Genomic DNA, 24,575 nt, shown 5'->3' on the forward strand with positions numbered 1-24,575 from the left:
AAAAGAAACGTTTAAGCTTTGTTAAGTTTTGATTTCTAAACAAAAACCAAATTCAGGCCATATGAAATTAAGAAAGTGAAACAGAGATTACTTAAAATCTCAATTGGTGTCAGGGTGAAAGTTTTCAAAATGAATTTAACTCGTGAATATTGCCTTGGTTGATTAATTGGGAAAATTTGAAAATTTATTTTAAAAAATTGATCGATTTTCTCTGTAATAGTCCGAATTAAATCAATTGTTAAAAATTATTCTGGAAAATGCATCAGACCAAGAAATTCAATTTAATATATTTTATGTGTTTGTGCTTTTGAGAAATTATTTCCAATATATTTATATACAAAACAGGTTTAACAAAATTTAAACTATATATATGATGAGCAGTAACTTCGATTTCATGTAATGTATGAAACCATCTCGTCAGAGACAAATTTATCAACATTATGGTCTTATGAAAATTGGAGTTGTTTGGTTTCATTTTGAACGGTTTAATTAAATTTAATTTTAAATATAAATAAAATTTAACAAAATTAATCTAAATTTGACAATTCAGTTTAGAATTCAGTAGTGAAAGGAGTAATTGGTAATTGAATGCTTTGTTTCTTAAATACCTATTTTTCTTTATTTTTTTTTTCAAAAGTAAAATATAATGCAATTTGAACAATTATCGGCGCTGATAGTTTACAAGGAAATTATTTTACCTGATTAGATTTTTAGACTTTACAAACTTTTTGTCACAAACAAATCAGCGCAGCTGCGTAAAAATCCGCGATAATTTAAAAAAATTTTGGAATGTTTTGTTGGCTCTATCAGTAACTACTCCATATATTAAATCTATATTTTTTGTGTGGAATTGAGCAAAATTCATCCAGTTCAGTAGGGTGCAACAATCAAATCAGGACTGGGAAACAAACTATAATTCGAATTTTTATCCTTTTCGCGGGATAAATGATGGCTTTCCTCACTTTTTCCCTTTTGATGCAATCTATATCCAAGGGGGAGCAAATTATGAGGTAAAATAATTATCTTCTGGGTATATCAATCCTGTTTTTCAACTGGAGGCACCGCTTGATTAGCATAAAAACGCTCTTTTGGGGAAATGTCAGAACAAAACTTAGACTCATTTCGTTACGCGAGTTTATTTAGTTTGTGATTGTCATTATTTTGCCTTTTGTTCATGTTATTTTGATTGATGATATTCTTTAACACTACTATTTACATACATGAACAATAAACCAATGTCAATTGAATTAATTTCTAACAGCAATGACTTAAAATTTTCCTAAATTTTGCAAATAATTGGAGTTTATCAGATGTCAGATCTATCCTCAAAAGAGACACCAGAATTATGAAGAATTGAAAGAACTCTTAACGAATATGCTGCTCTAAATTATTTTTCTTTTTATTGTATGTAATTTGCACATAAATGTACAATATCGTGCTGCAGAATAAGCAAAATTACAATTCTCCAAACTTGACTGGATTTCTATATTTCTCCAAAATTTTTCTTTATAAATAATAAAATCCGCATTCAGCATAAAACCAATCAGATGAAAAATAATTCCTTTTCAAAAAAATTCCAATTCCGTGTCATCCGACTGGTTCGCATTGTTGGCTTCCATGTCGTTCCGCTAGTTCGCATCATCGTCTTCCTCATCTGCTCTTAAGTTGTTTCTGAAGCCAAAGATCGACTTGTACATTGTTGTAACCTGCACGGCCGCAAACACCGGTCCTACCCAATAAATCTAAACCAAAATATTATTTTTATTTATTAAATAATTAAAATATTGTTTTTATACCCAATGTTTGGTCCACACGCCGTTCCAAAGGGCGGAGGCGAATGACCTGGCTGGATTCATGCTCGGACCGGTTCGGGAACCCTGAGAATCACAAGAAAAGTTTCAGCTAGTTGGACGTTTTATTTTAAATTTAAAAAAAGGGAATAATTGAAGGGTAAAGTTATTTCCTGACATTAAAACAACGAATTATTAAGACATTTCAAATTTTGTTTTCAAGATTGGTTGATAAATGTAGAAAAATCAGTGCTGCCTTGAGATTTATTTTCCCCATTTAATTAGCATTTCAATATTTAATGCCACTGGTCTTGTCTCTATTCCATAAGTTTCCTTGCGGCAAAATAAATAGAACATGTGTGAAATAGGATTATTAAACGCTTCACTTTTTCAATTTCGTTAAAATATTTAGAGGTATCAATATTTATATAAAAACATGGCAGAATTCAACGTTTCAATTAATTTTTTTTATTAAGATACTTTTCCTTTTGGAAAAATTTATATAATAAATTTAAATTTAACAATTACATAAATTTTAAATTAACGGGCTAGTCAAAATTGGAGCCGAAATTAAAAAAAGCTACTTACAAAAACAATTCCTAGTGCGGTGATGCCCAAAGCAAATTGCGTGGGTAGATTCTGGCTGTTGGGGTTCCTCGCGTCCCACGAAGAGCAGACGAGCAGAATGAGCATAGATGTTGCCACAAACTCCGTGCAGAAGGCGGAAAAAGTAGAGAGCTCCAGGTTGGGAACCGTGGTGCAGAAGCCGAAATCCTGATGCGAATCCTCCCGAATGATGGCCGCAGGCGTTATCAACTAAAATAATTTGTTAGTTATTAAATTGCAGAAATTGTAATTTCAAAGAAGATAGAAACATTTTAAGGCTCTTGCAATTTATTTTAAAATAAAAGAAAAACCTTCTGAGAGAGGAAAGCGTAACCGAAAATAAATTAATAGGGAAACAGAAATTAAGATTTTCTTCGTTAGATGTGTTATACGGCCTTTAAAATTATATTGAATTTCAGTTTAACTCCCACGATGATAAAAACTAGGCCATAAAAGCCCAAATTTGGTCGATTTGTTGAGCAGAGAAGATAGTTGAGTGTATTTTGAATTTGCAGCTTTGCTGGGCCTCACCTTAAGGATTGCGTATCCAGCGATGCCACCGAAGATTTGCGGCAAAATGTAGGCGAACATCAATTCCGGAGGGATTTCCTCTAAAATGACCGCGCAAACAGTCACAGCCGGATTCAGGTGGGCTCCGCTTATGTGTCCAAAGATCTGAAATAAGCAAATCCCGTGAATAGATAGCAAAAAAGACGTGGATGCAAATCAAACAACATTATAATATAATTATAGACAATGTCACGTGGAAAAGAATTTTTATTTAAAAAAAAAATAATGATTCTACGGCGAATGGATTAACCGATTTTGGTTTCCAGCACGAAAAAAAGAAAGCATATTAAGCGAAGAAAGCAAAGTAGCTAGATTTAGTCTGAAATCGTAGCGGAAGTGCCTTAAAACTAAATTGTTAACGGTTGCGCCATCTGTTATTGGTGGCTTCGAACACTAAGGGTTTATTCAACTGGTTAATTTCCTTTTTTTCTTGCGACAAATCTAAATTATTCTAACTATGCAACTCTGTAAAAATCTCAACCGTATTAAGACTCGTTTGATTTATTTAGCCTTTTGACACTTTTGGCTTTTTAAAAACCACATTTTTAAATGCTAATTACCTGGACGAGGATGCCGACGACTAGCCCAAATGCGAGAGACGTTACGGCGGGCGAATGGAGCGTGTGCGAGAGGGCATTTGTGCAGGAGGCGCATCCGACTCCAACGAGAAGCGCGGTGGCCAAAAACTCGGCGAAGACCACCCGAAAGGTGTTGGGTTTCTTCGACATCGCCTTCTTTCCTGAAAGAGCAAAATTTAAAATTAGTGCCATTCCAGTAAAACATTTAGTGCTTACTTTATAATAATCAGGCAATTAAACGTAAATTTTGAAAAAATGAAAGATATTTTCATGAAGTTTTACTCTCTTTCTCTTCTTCCCCACAAAAAATGTCGCCTGATTTGCAAATTGGGCCTCAGAAGCAAATGCTGCCTTTTTCAAGTGCTGCAACTTGTATAATGCTTTACCAGCTTCGCTGCAGCTTGAGCCACAATGCGAGCAATTTGTATCGCCTTGAAAAGAATTTCTATACCGTAAGAAATTTTATGATTCCGGTGAATTATCTGCATTTTTAGAAAATTTATGATTTCTAAATGCAGAACGATGGAGATACAAATAAATATTTGAGAGAAGAAAAAATTTAAAATTTGAATCATTCAATTTCATGATTTTTGACGGTGAATACAAATAAGATTTATATTTTCATAAGTGTAATGCAGTTAAAACCGTACGTCTATATCTAAAATAAAATATAGCCGAAAGATAATAAAAATAGTACACTGAATCGAAAAGCCTGTACATTATTTAATATTCAGAGGAATTTTTATTTTTGCCCCTCTCTCGTCCGCACTTTTCGATTATCGTGTTTGCCTCGTTTCAGAATTATTATTTTTTCATATAGAGATTAATAATGATAATTTCTTCTTTCCGTACATTTAGAGAACTCAACAAATTAAATATTGATCAAGATATCGTATGAAGAAATTTAAATTTTTAAGAATTAGGTTTTAGGGCCACCACACCAGACGTCACCACTGTAAATTCGTCAGTTTGGATAATTTTAAATATAAATTTTAGATTTAAACTTTTTTAAGAAATAAGGCAGTTCTGAAACGGAAAGGTATAGTGGCTCCATCAGTTTCCATCTAGAGTTTCATAGAAAGAATAAAAATAAAAGACTCACGAGGACAATGCAGGCAATGATGAGGCCAAAGCCGAGGGCTGCGTGGAAGATGGTCCAGGACTCCTTGGAGAGGGCCTGTGTGCAGGTGGCGCAGCCGAAACCCACCAAGAAAGCGGTGCCGATGAATTCGGCCGCGGCTATTCTGATCGTCTTGATCCGGTCCATTGATCCGGTGTCTATGTGGGTGGAATCGATTTGGAATAAAACAGGGGATGATTACGTTTGCACCGCTGCGCGGCTTCTCATTTTTATTTCTAAGGTCGACCGCACAAGGTCTGCATTTACAAAATTAACAAAACGGACACATTTTTGTTTGAATTCCTCGTCACGCGCGCGTCTCGACTAGCAACAGCAAAGGGAGCTTTTTTAGGTTTTGATGTTTATTATTAATAAAAACATATTTTCACAGCACGAGAAGGGGATGTTCTGGTTTTTTCATGAGAAGCGTTTGGCTAAATGGAAATTGGAGCAAAAACTTCAGTTATACGCAACTTGGAATTTTTAATGGCCATGAAGTCTTCTCGGCTGATACCATTTTGATAAAAAGAAACGTTTGAGCGTTGTTAAGTTTTGATTTCAAAACAAAAACCAAATTCAGGCCTTACGAAATTATGAAAGTGAAACAGAGATTATTTAAAAGTTTAATTGGTGTCAGGGTGAGAGCTTTAAAAAAAAATTTAATTCTCATGACAATTGATTATTTTGAAAAATTTGGAAATGATTATTATTAAAAAAAAATCCGAATTAAAAAAGTGTACTAATTAATGCTGAAAAACGCAACGGACCAAGGGAGTCAATTTAATATTCATTTTGCTGACTTTTTGTTTTGCTGCTGTTGAGAAATTTAATTTCAGAACCTTTTACATACAAAACAGTTTTAACAAAATTTAAAAACTAATTAAGATATATAATGGTAACTTTGATTTCATGTAATGTATGAATCATTTGCGTCAGTGACAAAATTATGAACATTTTGGTATTCAAGAAGATGGGGTTTAATTTTGAACGGTTGATAATAAAATTTAAATTTAATTAGCCATTTTTGCATTCAGTATAGTGAGAGGAATAGTTAGTAATGGAATGCTGTGTTCTTTAATCATGTTTTCCTTAAAGAAATAAATTTTTTCTATAAAAAAACTGGAGAGCAAATAAATGAAATTTTTAAGACATAATTTCAAGAAAAATATTCGGTGCTGATAATTTATAGGGAGATTATTTTACCAGGTAAGCTTCACACAATTTTAGATTTAGACTGTTTTTAAAATGTAAAGAACAACACTTTGACTCATTTTGTTACGCGCGTTTATTTAGTTTGTGCTTGTCATATTTTGCCTTTTGTTCATGATATTTTAATTGGTGATATTCCTTGACTGAAATTGTTTCCATACATGAACAATAAACAAACATTAATTGAATTAATTTCTAGAAGCAATGGTTTAAAGTTTTCCTAAATTTTGCAAATGACTGTGTCAGATGTCAGATCAATCCTCAAAAGAGAACCAGAATTAAATCCGCACGCATTCAGTATAAAACAAACTAAATTGAGATGAAAAGTAATTTCTTCTCCAGAAGCAAAAATTTAGGTACATTTGGCCTTGTCGTTCTCATTTTGGCAGTAATATTAAAATCAATCCTCATTCATAAACGTGCGCTGCAGGAAAAATCAATGGCCTTGACACGAATTCCCGCCAACTTGCTGCCAAAATAACGGCACTCGGGGGCGAATGATACGCAACACGCACATACAGCGAGGGTCTACTAAGCTGGCATGTTGGGGTTCGCGACGCCCAGCACTTGCATCTCGTTCGCATCCTCTTCCTCATCTGCTCTTAAGTTGTTTCTGAAGCCGAAGATCGACTTGTATATCGTTGTGACCAGCACGGCCGCAAACACCGGTCCTATCCAATAAATCTAAACCAAAATAATATATTTTTATTTATTAAATAAATGTATTGTTTTATACCCAATGTTTGGTCCACACGCCGTTCCAAACGGCGGGGCCGAATGTCCTAGCTGGATTCATGCTCGGACCGGTTCGGGAACCCTGTGAAGCACAAGAAAAGTTTCAGCTAGTTGGACGTTTAATTATAAATTTAAAAAACGGAATTATTGAAGGGTTTAAGTTGTTTTCTGACATTAAAACAACGAAATGTTCAGACGTTTCAAATTTTGTTTGAAGATTTGTTGATAAATATATAAAAATCAATGCTGCCTTGAGATTTATTTTCCCCATTTAATTAGAATTACTTCAATATTGAATACCACCAGTTTAGTCTCTATTCCTTAAGTTTCCTTGCGGAAAAATAAATAGAACACAAGAGGAATATAATTATTAAAAGTTTTGATTTTTTAATTTCGTTTCTATATTTAGAGGTGTCAATTTTTATTTATAAATACGGCAGAATTCAACGGTTCGATACTTTTAATTTGGAAAAAATTTATAATAAATTTAATATTAACAATTATTACATAAATTTTAAATTAACAAGCTAGTCAAAATTGGAGCCGAAATCAAAATAAAGCTACTTACAAAAACAATTCCTAGTGCGGTGATGCCCAAAGCAAATTGCGTGGGTAGGTTCTGGCTGTTGGGGTTCCTCGCGTCCCACGAAGAGCAGACGAGCAGAATGAGCATAGATGTTGCCACAAACTCCGTGCAGAAGGCGGAAAAAGTAGAGAGCTCCAGGTTGGGAACCGTGGTGCAGAAGCCGAAATCCTGATGCGAGTCTTCGCGAATGATGGCTGCAGGCGTTATCAACTAAAATACAATTCGTTTGTTAATAAATTGTACAAAAAAAATTAAATATCAAAGAAGAAACACATTTTGAGGCTCTATTAGAAAATTAATTTTAAAATATAAGAAAATATCTTACGGAAAGAGGAATCGGAAATAAATTAATGGAGAAACAGAAATAATTATTTTCTTCATAATCTTTAAAATTGAGCTTTGTTTTTTGAATGAAATTAAAGTTTCAATTTAGCTCCCTCACAAGGTTAAAAATTAAGTCATAAATTAAAATTTGTTGAGCAGAGATAGATGTTGTGTGTATTTTGAATTTGCAGATTTGCAGGGTCATACCATAAGGATTGCGTATCCAGCGATGCCGCCGAAGATTTGCGACAGAATGTAGGCGAACATCCATTTCAGAGGGATTTCCTTTAAAATGACGGCGCAAACAGTAACAGCCGGATTCAGGTGGGCTCCACTTATGTGTCCAAAGATCTGAAATAGGCAAATGCCATGAAAGATGTGGATGCAAATCAAATAACAACATAAAGACAATGTCATGTCACAAAATATTTAACACGTTAGAATCAGTCAAATCATACAGCAAGAGCACCTCTTTCGAAATTACATATTATATTTAAATTATAGAATGCCCTATCAGGGAGAAATATTTCCTCGACGGACTCAATACGTTTATTTATATCTCTAATATATTTTAAAAAAGAGTGTGAAACTCATCGTTACAACTTCGGGATATGTTATTTAAATGTAATGCAAATATAATTAACAACGGTCAGTAATATAAAATTATTATAAAATATCTCACGTACTGTCTGATAAAAAGATCTTGCTATTTGAAAATTAATGTTAAAATAAAAAATCTAATTACTTAAAAAAAAAAATTATAAATACATTAATGAAATGTTATTCTATTAATGCAAAAAATATTAGCAATAAATTTAAATTGCATATGAAAATAATATATTGGTTATTTTTTACTAAAACACAGTGTTATTTTTACAATGCAAAGTCCGCAAAACCTCAACTGCATTTATGATTCGTTTGTTTTATTTAATCCTGTGACACTTTTAGCTTTCAAAACCACATTTTCAAATAATGCTTTTTACCTGGACGAGGATGCCGACGACTAGACCAAACGATAGAGACGTTATGACGGGCGATTGGAGCGCGTCTTTGTGCGAGAGGGCAGCAGTGCAGGAGGCGCAGCCGACTCCAACGAGCAGCGCGGTGGCCAAAAACTCGGCGAAGACCACCCGAAAGACGTTGGGTTTCCTCGACATCGCCTTCTTTCCTGAAAGAGCAAAATTTAAAATTAATGCCATTTTTCTAATATAAAATAAGGAACAATATGATCGGTCAGGCAAATAAACATTAATAATAATTGCGAAATTTTTTACCCTCTTCCTCTTCTGCCCCACAAATAAGTGCCTTTGGGGGAGCAAGTTTTGCTCGTTCATATTGAGATTGGTTTAATAAATTGGCACATTTTCTACAGTGTTCCTCTCTTGCTACCCATCAATTTAATTACTCGGATCTGATCTATCTTTTGTTGGAGTTATGCCGAAAACGAACGCACATTCACTCAGCCTGATTGATTTATTAATTATTCAATAAATTAATCTCGTTCATCGCTTTCAATCGGGATGAATTCCAGATTTTATCCTTTCTGTCCATTTGAATAATTGTCTTCTAATTGTGAGCTTATGATGAATTCCCCAAAAGAAGTTTTTATAAAAATAAACTCAAACAGATGAAAGCATTTAGAAAATTCCGGTAATTTGAAATTAGTGATATTTTCCTCTGGACTGGCATCCCACTTTTAAAATTGTGAGCTTTGGTAAATTGCAGCTGGAGACATTTTTAGCTATTTACCAAATTAACCTCACGGATTTTGACCAAAATTATGCAACACCCAAACAGCTTATTTCGAGCATCATTAATTAAATCATCCTCCACACATGATTTTTATTTTTAAATGCAGAAAAGATGTAGATACAAATAAATATTAGAGGGAAGGAAACCCTTACAATTTGATTGATTTTGACCCATGAGGTTTGAATAAGATTTATTTTTTCCTAAATGTAATAATGCAGTTAAAAACGTTTATATTTAAAAAAAGAGAAAAAGGTAAATAATTATTTACTCTATCGAAAAAACCTGAATTATTTAATATTAATTGGAATTTTTATGTTTCATTTAAAAATTCTTTAAATTTAAAACCTTAAAATTTTATCTGACAGACTCTGAAATTTCCTATGAGAGCACTCTAGTACCTACACCCAAGCAGCGTTTCTGATCCGCTCCAATCTCCTTGAATAATGCACATCCTCCATGTGCTCTGAGCTCTGATCCACCCATCTTATTTGCGAGTCACGTGCCGTATAATATCTTCAGATCCTCAAAGCACAATTCGACTGAGCACCGTCAATAAACTGAATAAACTATTAGATAAATAATTATTTTAATTTTTTAAACGTCATCAAAACAACTCGTCTTGATTGAGCGCGCTTATTGCTCATGGACGTTAATCATTATTACACTGCTCTTTTTGATAAAAGCATTGATCGGTCTTTCTTATCTCAAATATCCTGCTGTTATGGTTTACATCCACACGGATTACAAAATCAATGGCAATAAACCGAGACGCACATGAGTGATTTGAGTGCATCTAAATGCAAATTATCCGCGTGGCGCGCAATCAATGCAAATGCAAATACGGCCAAGCAGAGGCGCATACATTTAAATTGAATTATTTGCTCAGCCTCATTTGGCTGAACACCTGTTGTGCGCACGTACAAATCAAAGCAAACGCTCTTGCCTCAATTAACGCACGCGCGAAATATACGGCATTAATTATTCCCTATTTGTCGAGCGAGAGAGAGGAAATCGGCGCAGGTGCGCGAATTTTTCCCCGATTCCGGCACGCCTACTTTGATTCCGACAAAACAACAAAAGGTCAAACTCCAAGCGATAAATTTCGCAGATGCCACTGCTCTTTGGCTTATATTTAAAAAAATTAAACACCAAAAAAAACAGGAGATAATTTTCCTCGATAGTCTGATTAGAATTATTTAAGAAAAATTGATAGTCAAATTTTAAATCTTATTTAGGAATTATTTATTACATAAGTGTTGAGTTCTTATCACTGAAATAATAAATTTGCACACTTCGTTCGTTGGATAAAACATATCGCCAACAGTCAATATTTACCCTTTCAACAGCCATAAATTAATTTTCGCGTGACGCAACTATGCAATTTGGAAATGAATCTCGGTGATAACAGCAAGCTTGAAGAATTAATTACTAAATTTCACGGTTGATTTTAATTGATTTAATTTGCCCTTTCAATAATTTTACACTAAACTTTGACAATTTATCTGTATTTAACATTTAATTTTATTTTAATAAGTATTAATATAAACATCAAATAATAAACAGATAATTACTAATTATTTGCATTCTTGTTGTAAATAAATTTGTACTATTAAATATGGGTTTAATAAAATATACATTTAATTTTATAATGATAGTAAATATATTAAAAGAATATAAATTATTTTTTCTCTTAGTTTATATAATTTCCGAAGAAATTGTTAACAATTTAACATTGAAATACCAGCTAGTTACTCAAATTTATAGATTAGGTACACAAATGTTCATAAAGAGTAACAATCCGATAATTTCTTAGGTAAATTTCAACCCAATTTATTAGAAAAACATCTAATCCCGGCCTTGAAGAACCTTTATAAACTGGCTGATCACAAATTTAAAAATAATTGCAGGTTTTTTGGCACAGTTTTCGCAGCAGTTTCTTTACCTTTGTCTGTGGTCATGCGGAGCGTCTGGCTGGCGGAGGCACAGTGCGTGTAAAACAGCGTCTCGTTGGCGTTTGCGTCGACAGTGGCGCGATAACCCCAGAAATTGCTCTTGCCGGCCGCCCGCCTTGGCCCCCGAGCGGTGCTCGCTGGGGCGGCCAAGATAGACTCCTGCTGCTCGCTGCTCATCTCGACGACCTGATCACCTGAAAACGAATTATGATATATTATAAAAGTCATTGGAACGCTTTTCCCACGACGCTCTTATCGCAGGACATAGAAAACTAATAATATTTTAAGAAAAAAATATCGAGCAGTTATTGGTTTTGGTTGGAGGAGATATCTGTCGGATAATGTGTAAATATCGATAATTTTACTTTTCAAATAAAATTGAACTGTATACCTAAAGATTTTTTTAAGTACACCTTTAGCTTGAATAAAATCAATCATTTTTTCCTTACGTTCACAAGGTTTGAATTCATTTAAAAAGAAATTGTTCCTGTGAGCAATATTTAAAAAAAAAAATATCGGTAGCTTCCTTAGTGTATGGGAGGTGTTTTTCCATATTTTTGCAGATCGAGCATAGCAGTTCTTTAGAAAACCAGAAAAATTAACAGCTTGCAAATACAACGAGGGGACTGTTTTAATTTGAGCTGCAAAAATATTACAACCGCTAGTGTGCTTCTGCCTTAATTGTTATCAATAAACAATTTAAATTTTGCCTTATAAAAATAAACAATATTCCCAAAGAGTCAAATTAAAATTGGAATTCGAACTTACTCAAAGGAATGAGCAACAAAACCTATCATCTGTTAATATTTTCTTTGGTGACGCTCCTACTGTCTTTCTTCAAAGTAAATTGTAATTTTGTCAATGACATCTAAACTTTTGGATTTTTGACAGTTTGTGGAAAAAATTGTCCTCAAACTCAAGAAAGAGAACCTAACACGGCCGGGGCTATAACTTACATTTTTTTAAGGTGAAAACTATTTTTTTGTGTTAAATAGTCAACAATTTTAAAACTTGTGGATTTAAAAATTAGAAAACATTTCTTTTTAGTTTAAAATACAAAAATTATCAATGACAAATTTGCCAGTCAATTTGAAGGAATTTTTTATGCATGTAAATAATTTGCTTCACAAAAATTTATTATTATTATTTTTAAATGCTCTTGTCTTTTGTAAATATATTGCTACAGTTCACCAGCGGGGTCCAGATGTGCGATAAAATTGGTTCCCACTGCGCAGATCCAAGATGGCGTCTGAATGTGGGAAACAAAAAGCTCTCTTTGGATTGCCGTCTGAGTGTCAAGAGTTTGTTTTTACGATCCAAAGAGACACAATTAGTACAAGTAATGCAAATTGTGCCACAATATTGACCAAAACTCGGTTCTTTTCGCGCATTTTCACGTGACCGTTTTTTCCACCTGACGCCATATTTGCGCGTTGCACGAATTTGGCCCCCGCTGCAGTTCACTTTATGTTATATTATGAATATTTAATACAAATGAATAAAGAAAATAAAAACAATCCTTCAATATTATTCAAATCTAAATAAATGTTTATCATAAATCTAAATTTTATGCCGAAATCAAATGTTTAATTAAATAATACAAATAATTTCTATACATATATGACAAACCAAAACATAAATAGGTTTTATAAAAGCCATGTGTCTCACTCCATGCTCGTGACGTTAAACATATTTTAAGTTTCAGAAAATATAAAAATAAAATCTGATAAAATCATTCCACGTTCGAAATATTAAATTAAAACTGGAATCAAAAACTGCAACCATACAAATACGCACACAGTGGCATTCTAGAATTTACTCCATAAAACTTCGGAATTACAAATTTTCACCATCTAGCTAGCTTCTATAATACAGAATATCGTTCATCAAGTGCAAAAAAAATGTATCTTTACCACTTTGCCGAGCGAAAAGTCAAAATTTCATTCGTGGGAGCAAACGAAGACGGGACCAACACGCCAAAGGGGAACAACTGCAACAGACTGATTATGCGTCCATCTGTCAGATGAGCTCTGTGGGATTTGAGAGCGCAGTTGGGCTGAGGTGCTCCCATTGGGCCGCCAATTAAACCCGCGCGCCGCGGTATTTTGCTCTCTTTGAACGGGATAGGGAGCCGGACCGCGACATTTCCTCTGAGCATCTAACCCACGCATTGGGGTTCTCTTCTATTTGTGCTATTCAGCATTAGTGTTATTTCTACATAAATATTTATTTATATTTCACATATTGATGAAATAATTACAATTAAAATATGATAGATTTAGCGGATCGAGATATTGACTCCTGTTCCCTGTGTGAGGCAAACAGCAGCATTGCACAAAATCCCCTCTATCTCACTCACGCGACACTTAATCTGCACTATTTATACATTTGCTAGATTCTCAATAACTTTTAACAATTTTTAACCATTGGGATGAATTTCCAAGAGCAATATTTCGATCATGCGGTCAAAGCCCTTGAACCAATTGGTCGCCCCCTCGGCCCGAGCAATCGCAAAATAGACGCGTTCATTACGCAGCACTCGAATTTAATAATTGTATAATCTGTAATTGGGTTTCATTGAACTCAGCGTTGTCTCTTTATTTTAAAGTAAGACCATTTTAGTTTTGACTCATTGCGTGCATTTGTTATTAAGAAAGAAAAAAGATAATGAGACGCTTGATTCCTTTTCCAGCCACTCGTCGCTGACCTTTGACCTAGCACAGCGTCAGCCAGCTGAAAAATTATACTCGCTTGCGTTTTCATCCAGTCAAGTCGCGAGAAGAGTTAAGATGAGAGCTAATTGAATATACGTACCGTTCGAGTAGGGATAGCGCGTGGATTGCGCTGCTGTTATAATATGGTTATTATTCTCGTTTCTTGCCATCACTGCCTCACAACCAGAAAAACCGAGACGAAGTGCAGCGGGAGATGCTACCGGCGCGGCCAGTTTTGTTGCACCAACTAACACTGAAGAGTGACGTTCGAACCACACGACAAGGAAAATAATTTCTTCTGCGCCGGCTTAAAAACACTTGAAACAAAATGATTGATATCTCCGGAAGTATATACATACTGGTGTCTTACTCAAACAAAGCATGCTACCCAACAGATTGTAATATTGTTATCTCATAATTGGGCAATGACCCGACGAACATGAATTGTCGTGGTTTCCTACGCATTAAATCGTATTATTCAATATTTTGAATGCGTGGCAGCAGGACTTAAAGTCTAAATCGGATAAACTTGTAATTTTTCTTGGTCCCGTAAAAATTACGCAAACATTAACAAACACCTAAATTTTCACTGTCGAAATGATTGTTGCCCTTTTCTTGCAACAATAAAATTTGAGATTGTTGAGCTATAATGCGCAATTTTTACGACACCAAGACGATTTTTTGGAGGCTCTGAAATCAAATTGAACTATTTGATATTAAGAAATAATTTCGGAAATTCACCAATAGTGTTCGAAGCCACCAACAGATGGCGCCACCGCATTATTCGTAATAAATTTAATGTTAAGGCTTTTCCGCTGTCATTTCAGACTCAATCCTGCTACTGTGCATTCTTCACTTAATTTTCATTATTTTGACGTGCTGGAAACTAAAATCAGTTCAGCCATTCATCGTAGAAACGTTGGAAAACATTTTATATTTCAAAAAATAGTTTTTCACAATTCTACGGCAGTTGGCTTAACCGATTTTGGTTTCCAGCGTGACGAAAGAAATCATTTTAAGTGAAGAATGGCAAGATTGAGTCTAAAATCGCAGTGAAATTGCCTTAAAATTAAATTTATTAAAAAAGTCTATGGTGGCGCCATCTGTTGGATGCCTTTAACACTTAGGGTTTTTGCAACTGGTCAATTTAAGCATCATTTTTGTCCTTGGATTTTGAGTAGTATTTTTTGTGTATAAAATTCGGTAGATATTTAATTATAAATTACAACACACAGAAACTCGCATTAAAAATTACAATGCATCTTGGCACATGATGATAAAAATCAGATATTTTCAACGAAAAAGTTAGTCAGAAGCTTATTCTAGAAAAAAACATTGATGTAGAGCCATGAACACCAGCAGTGCCGGCACGTGAGCTGCAACCTGCTGTGAAATAACCACACTGACACTATACACGCTTTTAACCGACTAAAAAGTTCATTCATTAGTAAACCAAACAGCCTATCTGGACAGGAGAAACATTACTCAAAAATAATGTTGATAAGACAAAAAAATCGATTATGAGTCACCTAGAGAGCCAAAATTTTCCCTGGGAACTCACTTGAAATTTCTAAATCGTTTAAGAACAGCTATTTATGATTTCAGATACCTTACTCATACTCAGCAATGTATATAATAAAGTCATTTTCTTGAACCTTTCAAGCCCAATTTTTTCATAGTTTTAGTTACTTTAATAAGTGGTGGGAGTCTCGTACCTTTCGGCCAGATCATGTAAGTTTGCATCATATATACACACATTCTTGTTTTGTGCTATTATAAAACACTCAGATTTTATTATGAAACAAGTTAATAAATATTGAGCAGCGGGGGCCAGATTCGTGCGACGCGCAGAGATGGCGTCCGATGGAGTATGGCGCGAAAAACGGTCACGTGAAAATGCTCGAAAAGAATTTTGGCCAATATTGTGACATAATTTGCATTACTCATAACTAATTGTGTCTTTTGGATCGTAAAAACAAATTCTTGACACTCGTACGGCAATCCAAAGAGAGCTTTTTGCTTCCCACATTCAGACGCCATCTTGGACCTGCGCAGTGCGAACCAATTTTATCGAACATCCAGCCCCCCACTGATATTGAGTTTTAAGTCGAGATATCAATCCGGGATTTTTACTGGATATTTGTTGCGGAAATCTGTAAATTCGGGAATAGGCAAAATCAGTCTGTTCAGTTCCGTAATCTGAGAAAAACACATGGCTAACTTTTTGTTTGAATTTTGAATGCACTGGGCAGTACTCGTTTGGACACAGATTTGGTGACATATTGTTCTACTCTGCAAACAATAGCAGAGATGACTCGAAAGCAATTTTAGGTTACTGTTGCACTGGAAAAAGGGACAAGAAGTCGCATTCAACAAATTGACTACCTGCGAAATATCTCAAATGATCAGGACAATTTTTATACAAAACTATTAAAAGTTTGAACTAAAACACAAAAAATACAGCAGAGATGTCATTGAAAAATTAAACTTGACATTTCTTCTTGTAGGAATTTTTTATGGGCGTATTTTATTAATGCTCAGCACAGTTAAGTGCCCATAAATTAGTGGTGATTACGCACGGTCGCCGCGCGGTGTGTGCGCACAGCAGCAGCAATTCGCTACTGATTTGCATGCGGCTCGCGTCTGCCGGGCGCGTTCGCAGATGGCACTGCACTCCGGAGCGCCGCCGCGCTCGGCTGCGCGATCGCAAATTTGGCGGCCGAGAAAATTACAGGCGCTCGTTTGACTTTCAAATTAACCATGCTACTTTGTGGCCCTCATAACGTTCCCGACGCACGAGCCGCTTTGAAATAATGGAGCTCTATTGTTTTTCTTGTAATTTTTTTAGAGAAAAGTTGCCAAAACCACGTTGACTGAACAGCACCTGTCTTAAAAATATGAGTTTTGCTTTCTCTTTCATTCAATTCAGTGTATTAACCCAAAAACAGGTTATTAATTAATTATTGTAAAATTTGAATAAAAATATCATACAACGCGATGAAAATGAGACATTTAAAAAAAATTATAATGAAGATTCCGTTCATTTTGTGGCAGTATTTTTATTGACGTTACAGCTCCAACTATAAAACATACAGCAAATTTTTCAAAAATAATACATTTAAAAATTAAATCAATACGAATTTATTTAGTTATTAAATCTTAGCGATTTTAAATTATTTTCTGTTAACAAAAAATGGTAATAATTTTATGAAACAATAAATACGTCACAACAAATTATTAATTATTGTTCTATATTTATTTGTGAACAATTGCGGTAAATATAGAAATTACCTTTAAAACTTGGTATGCTATATTATTTCACTGCCAATACATTGCTAAGCATATGTCATCACATAATTGGCAAATTGCACAGAAATTGTGAAAAGGGAAAACGGTCAGAACGTTGCAACGATAAAAGGAATATTTTATTGATTGCCTCAATTGCTGAAGATAATGATGAAAAAAAGTCAAAAGTTTTAGGCAGTCATTTTTTTTTTAAAACTGGCACAACAGCATTGCCCTAAAACATGCATATAAAATTTATAAAATTGTTAGGAGTAAAAATTTATATAAAAAAGAATTAAATCTTATGATGAGAAAATAAATTTATGCTGTTCTTGATTAGATATTGCAGAATCCTGAATGGATAATTTAACTTTCTGCAATGTTTGGGACAGAAAAGATAAAAAAGTCAAAAAATTTAAAAACTCCCTGCTTGAATGCCACAACAAGTTCTAGTAATGGGACAGTACTAATCTTGATATCGTAACAAAAACAAATTTATAAGCCAGCTTGGTTTGAAGCTCCGTCCAACTGACTTTGTTATTCATAGTTGGGCGCAGCCTGCTGGAAGAAGTTTCAGGCGAACTGAGCAGAGAACAGGTAATATTTTTTGCAATTAATTCTAAATTGGTATGCAATAGCTTAATTGACAATCTCGTAGCCGTGTAAAATAATTAATTTTATTTTTTATTTTTGAGCAAAAGCTTTTAGCGAGGGCTCAAATTTGGGTTTCAAGGCGGATTCGCGGGTGCATTTCGTGCAGCTCTGCTGGAATCAGACATTTTCACGTTTCCGTATCCCTTTCCTTTCTCCTCGTCCTGATTGTCCTTTTTGCCCATATTTCCGTCCTTATTATCATGAACTCTGTTCGTTTTAGCCGCGTTTTGCTCGCGTTTCTGTACGTCCTTGCTCACCAAGCTCGGCAAAGCGGGATTGTTCGGAGCGGTTGGGTTATTACAAACAAAAGCCAAAGTGATTATTGCTATTACGAAAATAGAAACAAATTAAATTTTTTACACGGCTACATGTTAGCCAATAGTTGTATTGTACACTAATTTACTATGAATTGTTACAATATAATTATTTAATTTTAACATTTGTGTGTCTTAAAATGGAACGGAATCTCATATATACCACCATCCAGAAGTCAACAAAATCTCATTTTTCTTAGCCCAATACCTTTTCTGGTGTATTGAGAAGTGTCAATGTCATTTTAAAAATTGAAAAACAAAAATCTAGAAGCCATATTTTTCTACTCAAAAACACGATAAAGCTGGGAGGAAATCGCGCGATTGTAAAATTTTTTTGAGTCGAATTGATTTGTGTTGTTGTTTAACTTCGGCGCGACTCTCTCGTTTATCGGCTGATAAAGATGACATATGCGTGACCCTGTTAAGTTATAATGTGTGCTCAGTAGCGATCGAGTATAGTGCCCCTCAGCGGTGGATTTAAATGCCTATATAGAGAGCGCTGCTTTTTATCCAACTGCTGGGTATCTGTGTGCACAGCCACTACATGATCATCTGTTTTGTTTAGTCCAGATAAGGCGCTCGTTCGCTCCGCAGATAAAACGCGAGTGTATAAAATAAGGGGCGATCGCACGTAATTGGTATTAATTGAAACAGTGTGTGCGAACTGCCGTGGAAAACAAAGTAGGTTCAACAAATTTTTGTTAGATAACAAGAAAACGGAAGGGAATTTTATCTTTGTTATGACAAAATATATTTTTCCTTAAATTTAAAACTATTCTAATCGTAAATTAACGGGCATTGATAAAATTTTGAAAACACCATTATTTGGATGTGATTGTTTTCCAGACAAAGATGAAATTAGCTCTGCTATTGAGCCTGCTGGGCGTCGCTGCTGCTGCCAATTACGAGCCGACCTGGGACAGCATCGACAGCCGACCCCTGCCAGAGTGGTTCGATGAGGCGAAAATCGGCATTTTCGTGCACTGGGGAGTCTTCTCGGTGCCCGGCTTCGGTTCTGAATGGTTCTGGAAGCATTGGCATGGTAATTACATAAAATCTTGAAAACCAAAAATAACTGAACCTAATATTTAAAATATTATAATGTAACCAGCGTGGGAAGATGAAAATTGTTGTAGATTATGTGGAATTAAAAAATGACAATTGGCTTTTTTATTTTTAATTGTTGTGATTCTGCCAATAATTAAATTCATTGATTATTGTTGCCGATGCGTCTCTCTGTTAAAGTGGAATGATACTGGGCAACAATTGAAAATTATTTAAATTGTTGGATGCCTTAAACAATTGACCGATAAACAATTTGTTCAACAATTTGCAATAATAAAAAATGACCTTCCTACAATAAAAATTCAAATTGTGTCAATTTTCTCTAAAATTTACAGTGCTTGAACATATTTTCTTGGCATATTCTGATTCCTCTCGTCGAGATCTGTCCAACGGTGTATGCCACTTATTGGGGAAACTCTTGGTTTTGAAATTAAATCGGATTTCAAGTAAGGAGACAGCCCTTACCATTTAAAAAGCACGGTAACTTTCCAGCCAACTTTCTCAAAAAATTACAGCGCTCCTTAGGTCAATTTAGGCTTTAACTGAATCCTAAGGGATGAGTTTATGCATTGGCAACAAGCATTTTCCAGGCTTTTCCAATGCATAAACTCGTCCCTTAGGATTCAGTTAAAGCCTAAATTGACCTAGGAAGCACTGTAATTTTTTGAGAAAATTGGCTGGAAAGTTATCGTGCTTTTCAAATGGCAATGGCTGTCTCCTTACTTGAAATCCGATTTTATTTCAAAATCAAGAGTTTCCCCAACAAGTGGCATGCACCGTTGGACAGATCTCGACGAGAGGAATCGGAATATGCCAAGAAAATATGTTCGAGCACTGTAAATTTTGGAGAAAATTAGCAAAATTTGAATTTTTATTGTAGGAATTTCCTTTTTATTATTGCAAATTGTTTATCGATCAATTGTTTATGGCATCCAAAAATTCAAATAATTTTCAATTGTTGCCCAGTATCATTCCACTTTAAAGAGTTGACATTTTAAATTGTTTCAATAAAGAAGGAATTAAATTAAAGGAAAATAAAAATGGTTGAATAATTTATTGTTTTATTCTAGATGATTTACAGCAAAACAAAACAACTCCGTACACGAAATTAATGGCAGAGAATTACCGGCCCGGCTTTGCCTATCACGATTTCGGAACGGAATTCACTGCCGAGCTGTTTGATCCAGACAAATGGGCGGAATTGTTCCACAATGCCGGAGCCAAGTAAATGATTTAATTTACTTTTTATTTTTCTTAAGAATACAGTTTTTGAATCTCGATTGCAGATACGTCGTCCTTACGAGCAAACACCACGATGGTTTCACGTTATGGCCGTCAAAATACAGCTTTGGCTGGAATGCTAAGGACATTGGATCGCATAGGGATTTAGTTGGTAACTTACAAAAACTAGTAAATCATTTATACAGTTAATTTTAAAATAATTTTATTTTAAATAATTTAACTACAAATTAAATTTAGTTAAAAATTTAACTTGAATATATTGTTTTGTTTAAATGAATGGAAGTTTGATTGTTTAATTTTTTATAAATTGAGTAGCTGAGTGCACAATTGAATTACCAATGACCTATGAATTACTCAGTCATTCTTTGGTAGTTTTGATAATTATATAACGAAATTATTATTTTTTTTTTTTAAATGTGTAGGTGAGTTGGCCGACTCAGTGCGACAGTACACTGACATGAGGTTCGGCCTGTACCATTCCCTCTACGAATGGTTCAACCCCCTTTGGTTGCAAGACAAAGAGAACAATCTGACAACCCAAGAGTTCGCCCTGGGCAAAATTTTGCCCGAAATGAAAGAACTGGTATATTTAAAATTATAAAAATATTTAAAAAAAAATGATTAAAATTTTTTTTTCAAAGGTTGAGGCTTACAAGCCTGAAATCATTTGGTCCGACGGCGAGTGGGAGGCTCCGGACACGTACTGGAACTCGACCCACTTCTTGGCCTGGCTCTACAACGACAGCCCTGTCCGCGAAACGGTCCTGGTCAACGACCGCTGGGGCTCAGACACGCACGGCAAGCATGGCGGCTTTTTCAATTGGGCGGACAAGTTCAATCCAGGTCTGTGTGAGAGAGAAACAACTGATAATATTTTCAATCAAATTTAAGCCAAATAAAAGGGAGAAAATGTTTGGGTGAACCATTTTATTTGCTTAAAAAAATTAATTTTTATTTTTAAAACAAATTGATGCGAATCGTTTAATCTTCATATTTATTTGATTTTTCAATGCTTAAATTTCAATTTTCAACAGGGATTTAAAAATTAAATAAGCCACAAATTATGTGTTCAACATTCTGCATGAAAGTTCAGTCAATTATTTGCTCTTGGATAAATTACTCTGTTATATTTTCCAATTACTGTCCTTCAAATAATGATATTCTTCGCTGGTGTTTAGGAGTTTTACTTGACCACAAATGGGAAAACGCCATGAGTTTGGACAGAAACTCTTGGGGCTATCGCCGCACGATCCAAGTTTCAGAGGTTTACACCGTTCAAGAATTAATCAAAGAAATCGTCGAGACAGTCAGCTGCGGAGGTGAACAATTCCGGTTTCGTTTTTATTCCGCAGATTATTATTAAAATAAAACAAAAATTGCAGGTAACATTTTGATCAACGTTGGCCCAACCAAGGAGGGAACGATCATTCCCATTTTCCAGGAGAGGTTGCTTCAATTGGGAGATTGGCTGAAGATTAATGGAGATGCCATCTACAGCAGCAAGCCGTGGACCTTCCAGAATGAAACTGAACAAGCAGGAGTTTGGTGAGTATGGCTTTCCATAATTAAGACACCTATTATGTTTTTATTTAAAATATTCGAAAGAAATTATTAATAGCTAGTAGCAATTAAACAGTAACACTCAACGAGATGGTAGAACAAGAACATTACTTGAATATTATTGAACTTGCTAACCTATGGAATAAATTTAAAAAATATATATTTTTAATTTAGATTTATTTTGGTTATAATATTTAAAATTATTAAAGTATTCGGAAAATAAAATATTTTAAATAAATCAAATAATATTATCTATTATATTAAATGATAAATAAAAAACTATATTATAACATTATTTAAATAAATTAAAGAGGAATGATCCTGCAAAATCCGGGAAAGTGCTTGTTGCCAATGCATTGACTCATCTCTTAGAATTTAGTTAAAGCCTCTAAATTGACCTAAGAAGCACTGTAATTTTTCGAGAAAATTGGCTGGAAAGTTACCGTGCTTTTCAAATGGTAATGGCTGTCTCCTTACTTGAAATCCGATTTAATTTCAAAACCAAGAGTTTCCCCAATAAATGGCATACACCGTTGGACAGATCGCGACGAGAAGAATCGGAATATGCCAAGAAAATATGTTCAAGCACTGTAAATTTGAATTTTTACTGTAGGAAGGTCCTTTTTTATCATTGCAAGTTGTTGAACAAATTGTTAATCGATCAATTGTTTATGGCATCCATCAATTCAAATAATTTTCAATTGTAGCCCTGTATCATTCCATTTTAATTATCATCTTAATTGTTTTTAAAATAAACAGTCGTTCAATTAATTAATTTTTATGAAGTTTTAAATAAATTTGTATTTTTCAAATATCAGGCTTTTGCTGCAGAGAGTGTTAGTTAGCTCATAAAACATAATCAAGATATGAATTACAAATCGCGGTGCACTTGACACGTGATTTATCTTGTTTTCGCTTGGTAGGTACACGCAGAGGGAAGGTTACGTATACGCATCAGTTTTGCAGTGGCCCGAAAATGATCTGCTCGTCCTGCACCGGCCTCAGGTTGGCCCAAACAATCAAATCCTCATCCTCGGCGCCGGCGACGCGTCGATTGTCAAGGTCTGCGTGTGATAATTAACGATATTATGTGTTTGCATGTAGTTCTCCCACGACATTACGCAAAATTTCTCGCACTGCGCGCAGACTAAGAGTTTTCTCATTTCCATAAATGGGCGCGGTGATATATCTCCACGTGGTTTCCTAATTTTTTGCATCGTCCACCAAGGTTTCGCTTTCTTGAATGTTTTTTTTTATTTTCAGTGGCACGCGATTGACGATAGAATCGAAGTGAATTTGCCCAGGATGTCCAGAATTTCTGCCCCGTGGCCGTGGGTCCTCAAGTTCACCGATGTTACTAATTAATTAGTGTGAAGGAGAAATCTTAATAAAGTGATTCAATAAATATATGTTATTTTGATATTTAAATTGATTTAATATTAAATATATTCGAAAAAAAGACACGAGATCTGAAGGGCACCTTTTGTCAAAATGATTATTGGAATTTGAATTGCCCTAGATGCTGGGGAAATATCAAATTTGTTTAAGGTGGATCGTTGACCTAGTTTTGGCTACTCCCGCAGCCCTCCACTAATGAGCAGACCATTCATAGAAATCGCTGCAGGGGTAGACAAAATTAATAAATTTCTATCTTAACAAGTGAAATGCCTTTCCATGGATGTAGCCGACACCATAGATACAAAAATAAAATTACATGAAAGAGGACAAGAAGTGTTCGATCATTTAAATTTCCTTCACAATGTCAACCTCTAATTATTATTTTTTATTCTCGAGAGAATTAACTGAAGACAAAGAATTAAGCAATTTTATTTTATTTTTTTCAAAAATAATACTAAAAATTTGACTGTTTTACACCATCCAAAGTAGACTTCAATATATTTTACCTGGTATTTATTTTTAATTTGGCTTTTCTAAATTGTATGTTTCGACGTATTCCAAAATCGCACCTTTACATATTTCGGATTAATGGAATAACAATCAATCTAATTGAATCGAATTGAAAGCTTTGTTTAGAACCTGAACCTCGTGTTGAAGAATTGTAACCCAATGAAAATGAGATTTAATTAACTAGAAAATCCCTAGAAAAAATTATGATACCATCATTTGCCCCAAAACTTTACAAAAAGCTTAAAATATCTGGGATTTTCAACTTTGTAAAAAAATTCAGGATTTATAAAAGTCGTATTTATGAATGAGCTATTAATAGCAATCCCAACACTGAATCACTTTTTCTTTACAAAGACAGAAACGCGTGGTCGTGAAACATCCTTTCACTCTTTTTATTTCTTTCCTCATAAATTACTATTTATTTCTTACTCAGTTATAATTTCTCCAACATTTTGCAATTTCAAAACAGTCAATCTATTGCTCGCAATGTTAAATAGAATCAAGTTTTCACAATCCCTTGGCACTATAGGAAAATAAGCTTAATGCTTTTTAGCAGCTCAAGTTCGCTCCTCTATTAAGCAAATTAGCGCCTCTTCCTTTCCCGCATTTGA

General features: G+C 34.5%; 2 protein-coding genes across 4 annotated transcripts; one reads left to right on the top strand and one right to left on the bottom strand.

The window, feature by feature from the left end:
• Nucleotides 1-1,589: 1,589 nt before the first annotated feature.
• Nucleotides 1,590-13,396, bottom strand: LOC135937823 (aquaporin AQPAn.G-like). 3 transcript variants are annotated; one of them, XM_065481081.1, is made up of 7 exons: nucleotides 13,136-13,396; nucleotides 11,213-11,416; nucleotides 8,502-8,686; nucleotides 2,928-3,071; nucleotides 2,379-2,606; nucleotides 1,797-1,877; nucleotides 1,590-1,742 (listed from the first exon to the last, which is right to left on the bottom strand). In XM_065481081.1, exons 2-7 carry the CDS (start codon nucleotides 11,397-11,399, stop codon nucleotides 1,629-1,631), a joined length of 939 nt encoding a protein of 312 aa, XP_065337153.1. In that variant the 5' UTR covers nucleotides 11,400-11,416; nucleotides 13,136-13,396; the 3' UTR covers nucleotides 1,590-1,628. The 3 variants fall into 3 exon arrangements, with proteins under 3 accessions (XP_065337153.1, XP_065337152.1, XP_065337150.1); XM_065481080.1 differs by lacking the exon at nucleotides 2,928-3,071 and adding an exon at nucleotides 7,726-7,869 and having other exon boundaries at nucleotides 1,591-1,742; nucleotides 13,136-13,388; XM_065481078.1 differs by lacking the exons at nucleotides 1,590-1,742; nucleotides 1,797-1,877; nucleotides 2,379-2,606; nucleotides 2,928-3,071 and adding exons at nucleotides 4,863-6,557; nucleotides 6,610-6,690; nucleotides 7,177-7,404; nucleotides 7,726-7,869 and having other exon boundaries at nucleotides 13,136-13,377.
• Nucleotides 13,397-18,724: 5,328 nt separating this feature from the next.
• On the top strand, nucleotides 18,725-23,766 carry Fuca (alpha-L-fucosidase). Its single transcript, XM_065479545.1, has 10 exons — nucleotides 18,725-18,870; nucleotides 19,036-19,231; nucleotides 20,325-20,478; nucleotides 20,541-20,647; nucleotides 20,919-21,079; nucleotides 21,138-21,339; nucleotides 21,675-21,815; nucleotides 21,879-22,041; nucleotides 22,980-23,118; nucleotides 23,320-23,766. The coding sequence occupies exons 2-10, from the start codon at nucleotides 19,042-19,044 to the stop codon at nucleotides 23,419-23,421; spliced, it is 1,359 nt and encodes a 452-aa protein (XP_065335617.1). The 5' UTR covers nucleotides 18,725-18,870; nucleotides 19,036-19,041; the 3' UTR covers nucleotides 23,422-23,766.
• Nucleotides 23,767-24,575: the final 809 nt, after the last annotated feature.

The sequence above is a fragment of the Cloeon dipterum genome, chromosome 2, assembly GCF_949628265.1.
Source record: "Cloeon dipterum chromosome 2, ieCloDipt1.1, whole genome shotgun sequence".
NCBI lineage: Eukaryota > Metazoa > Arthropoda > Insecta > Ephemeroptera > Baetidae > Cloeon > Cloeon dipterum.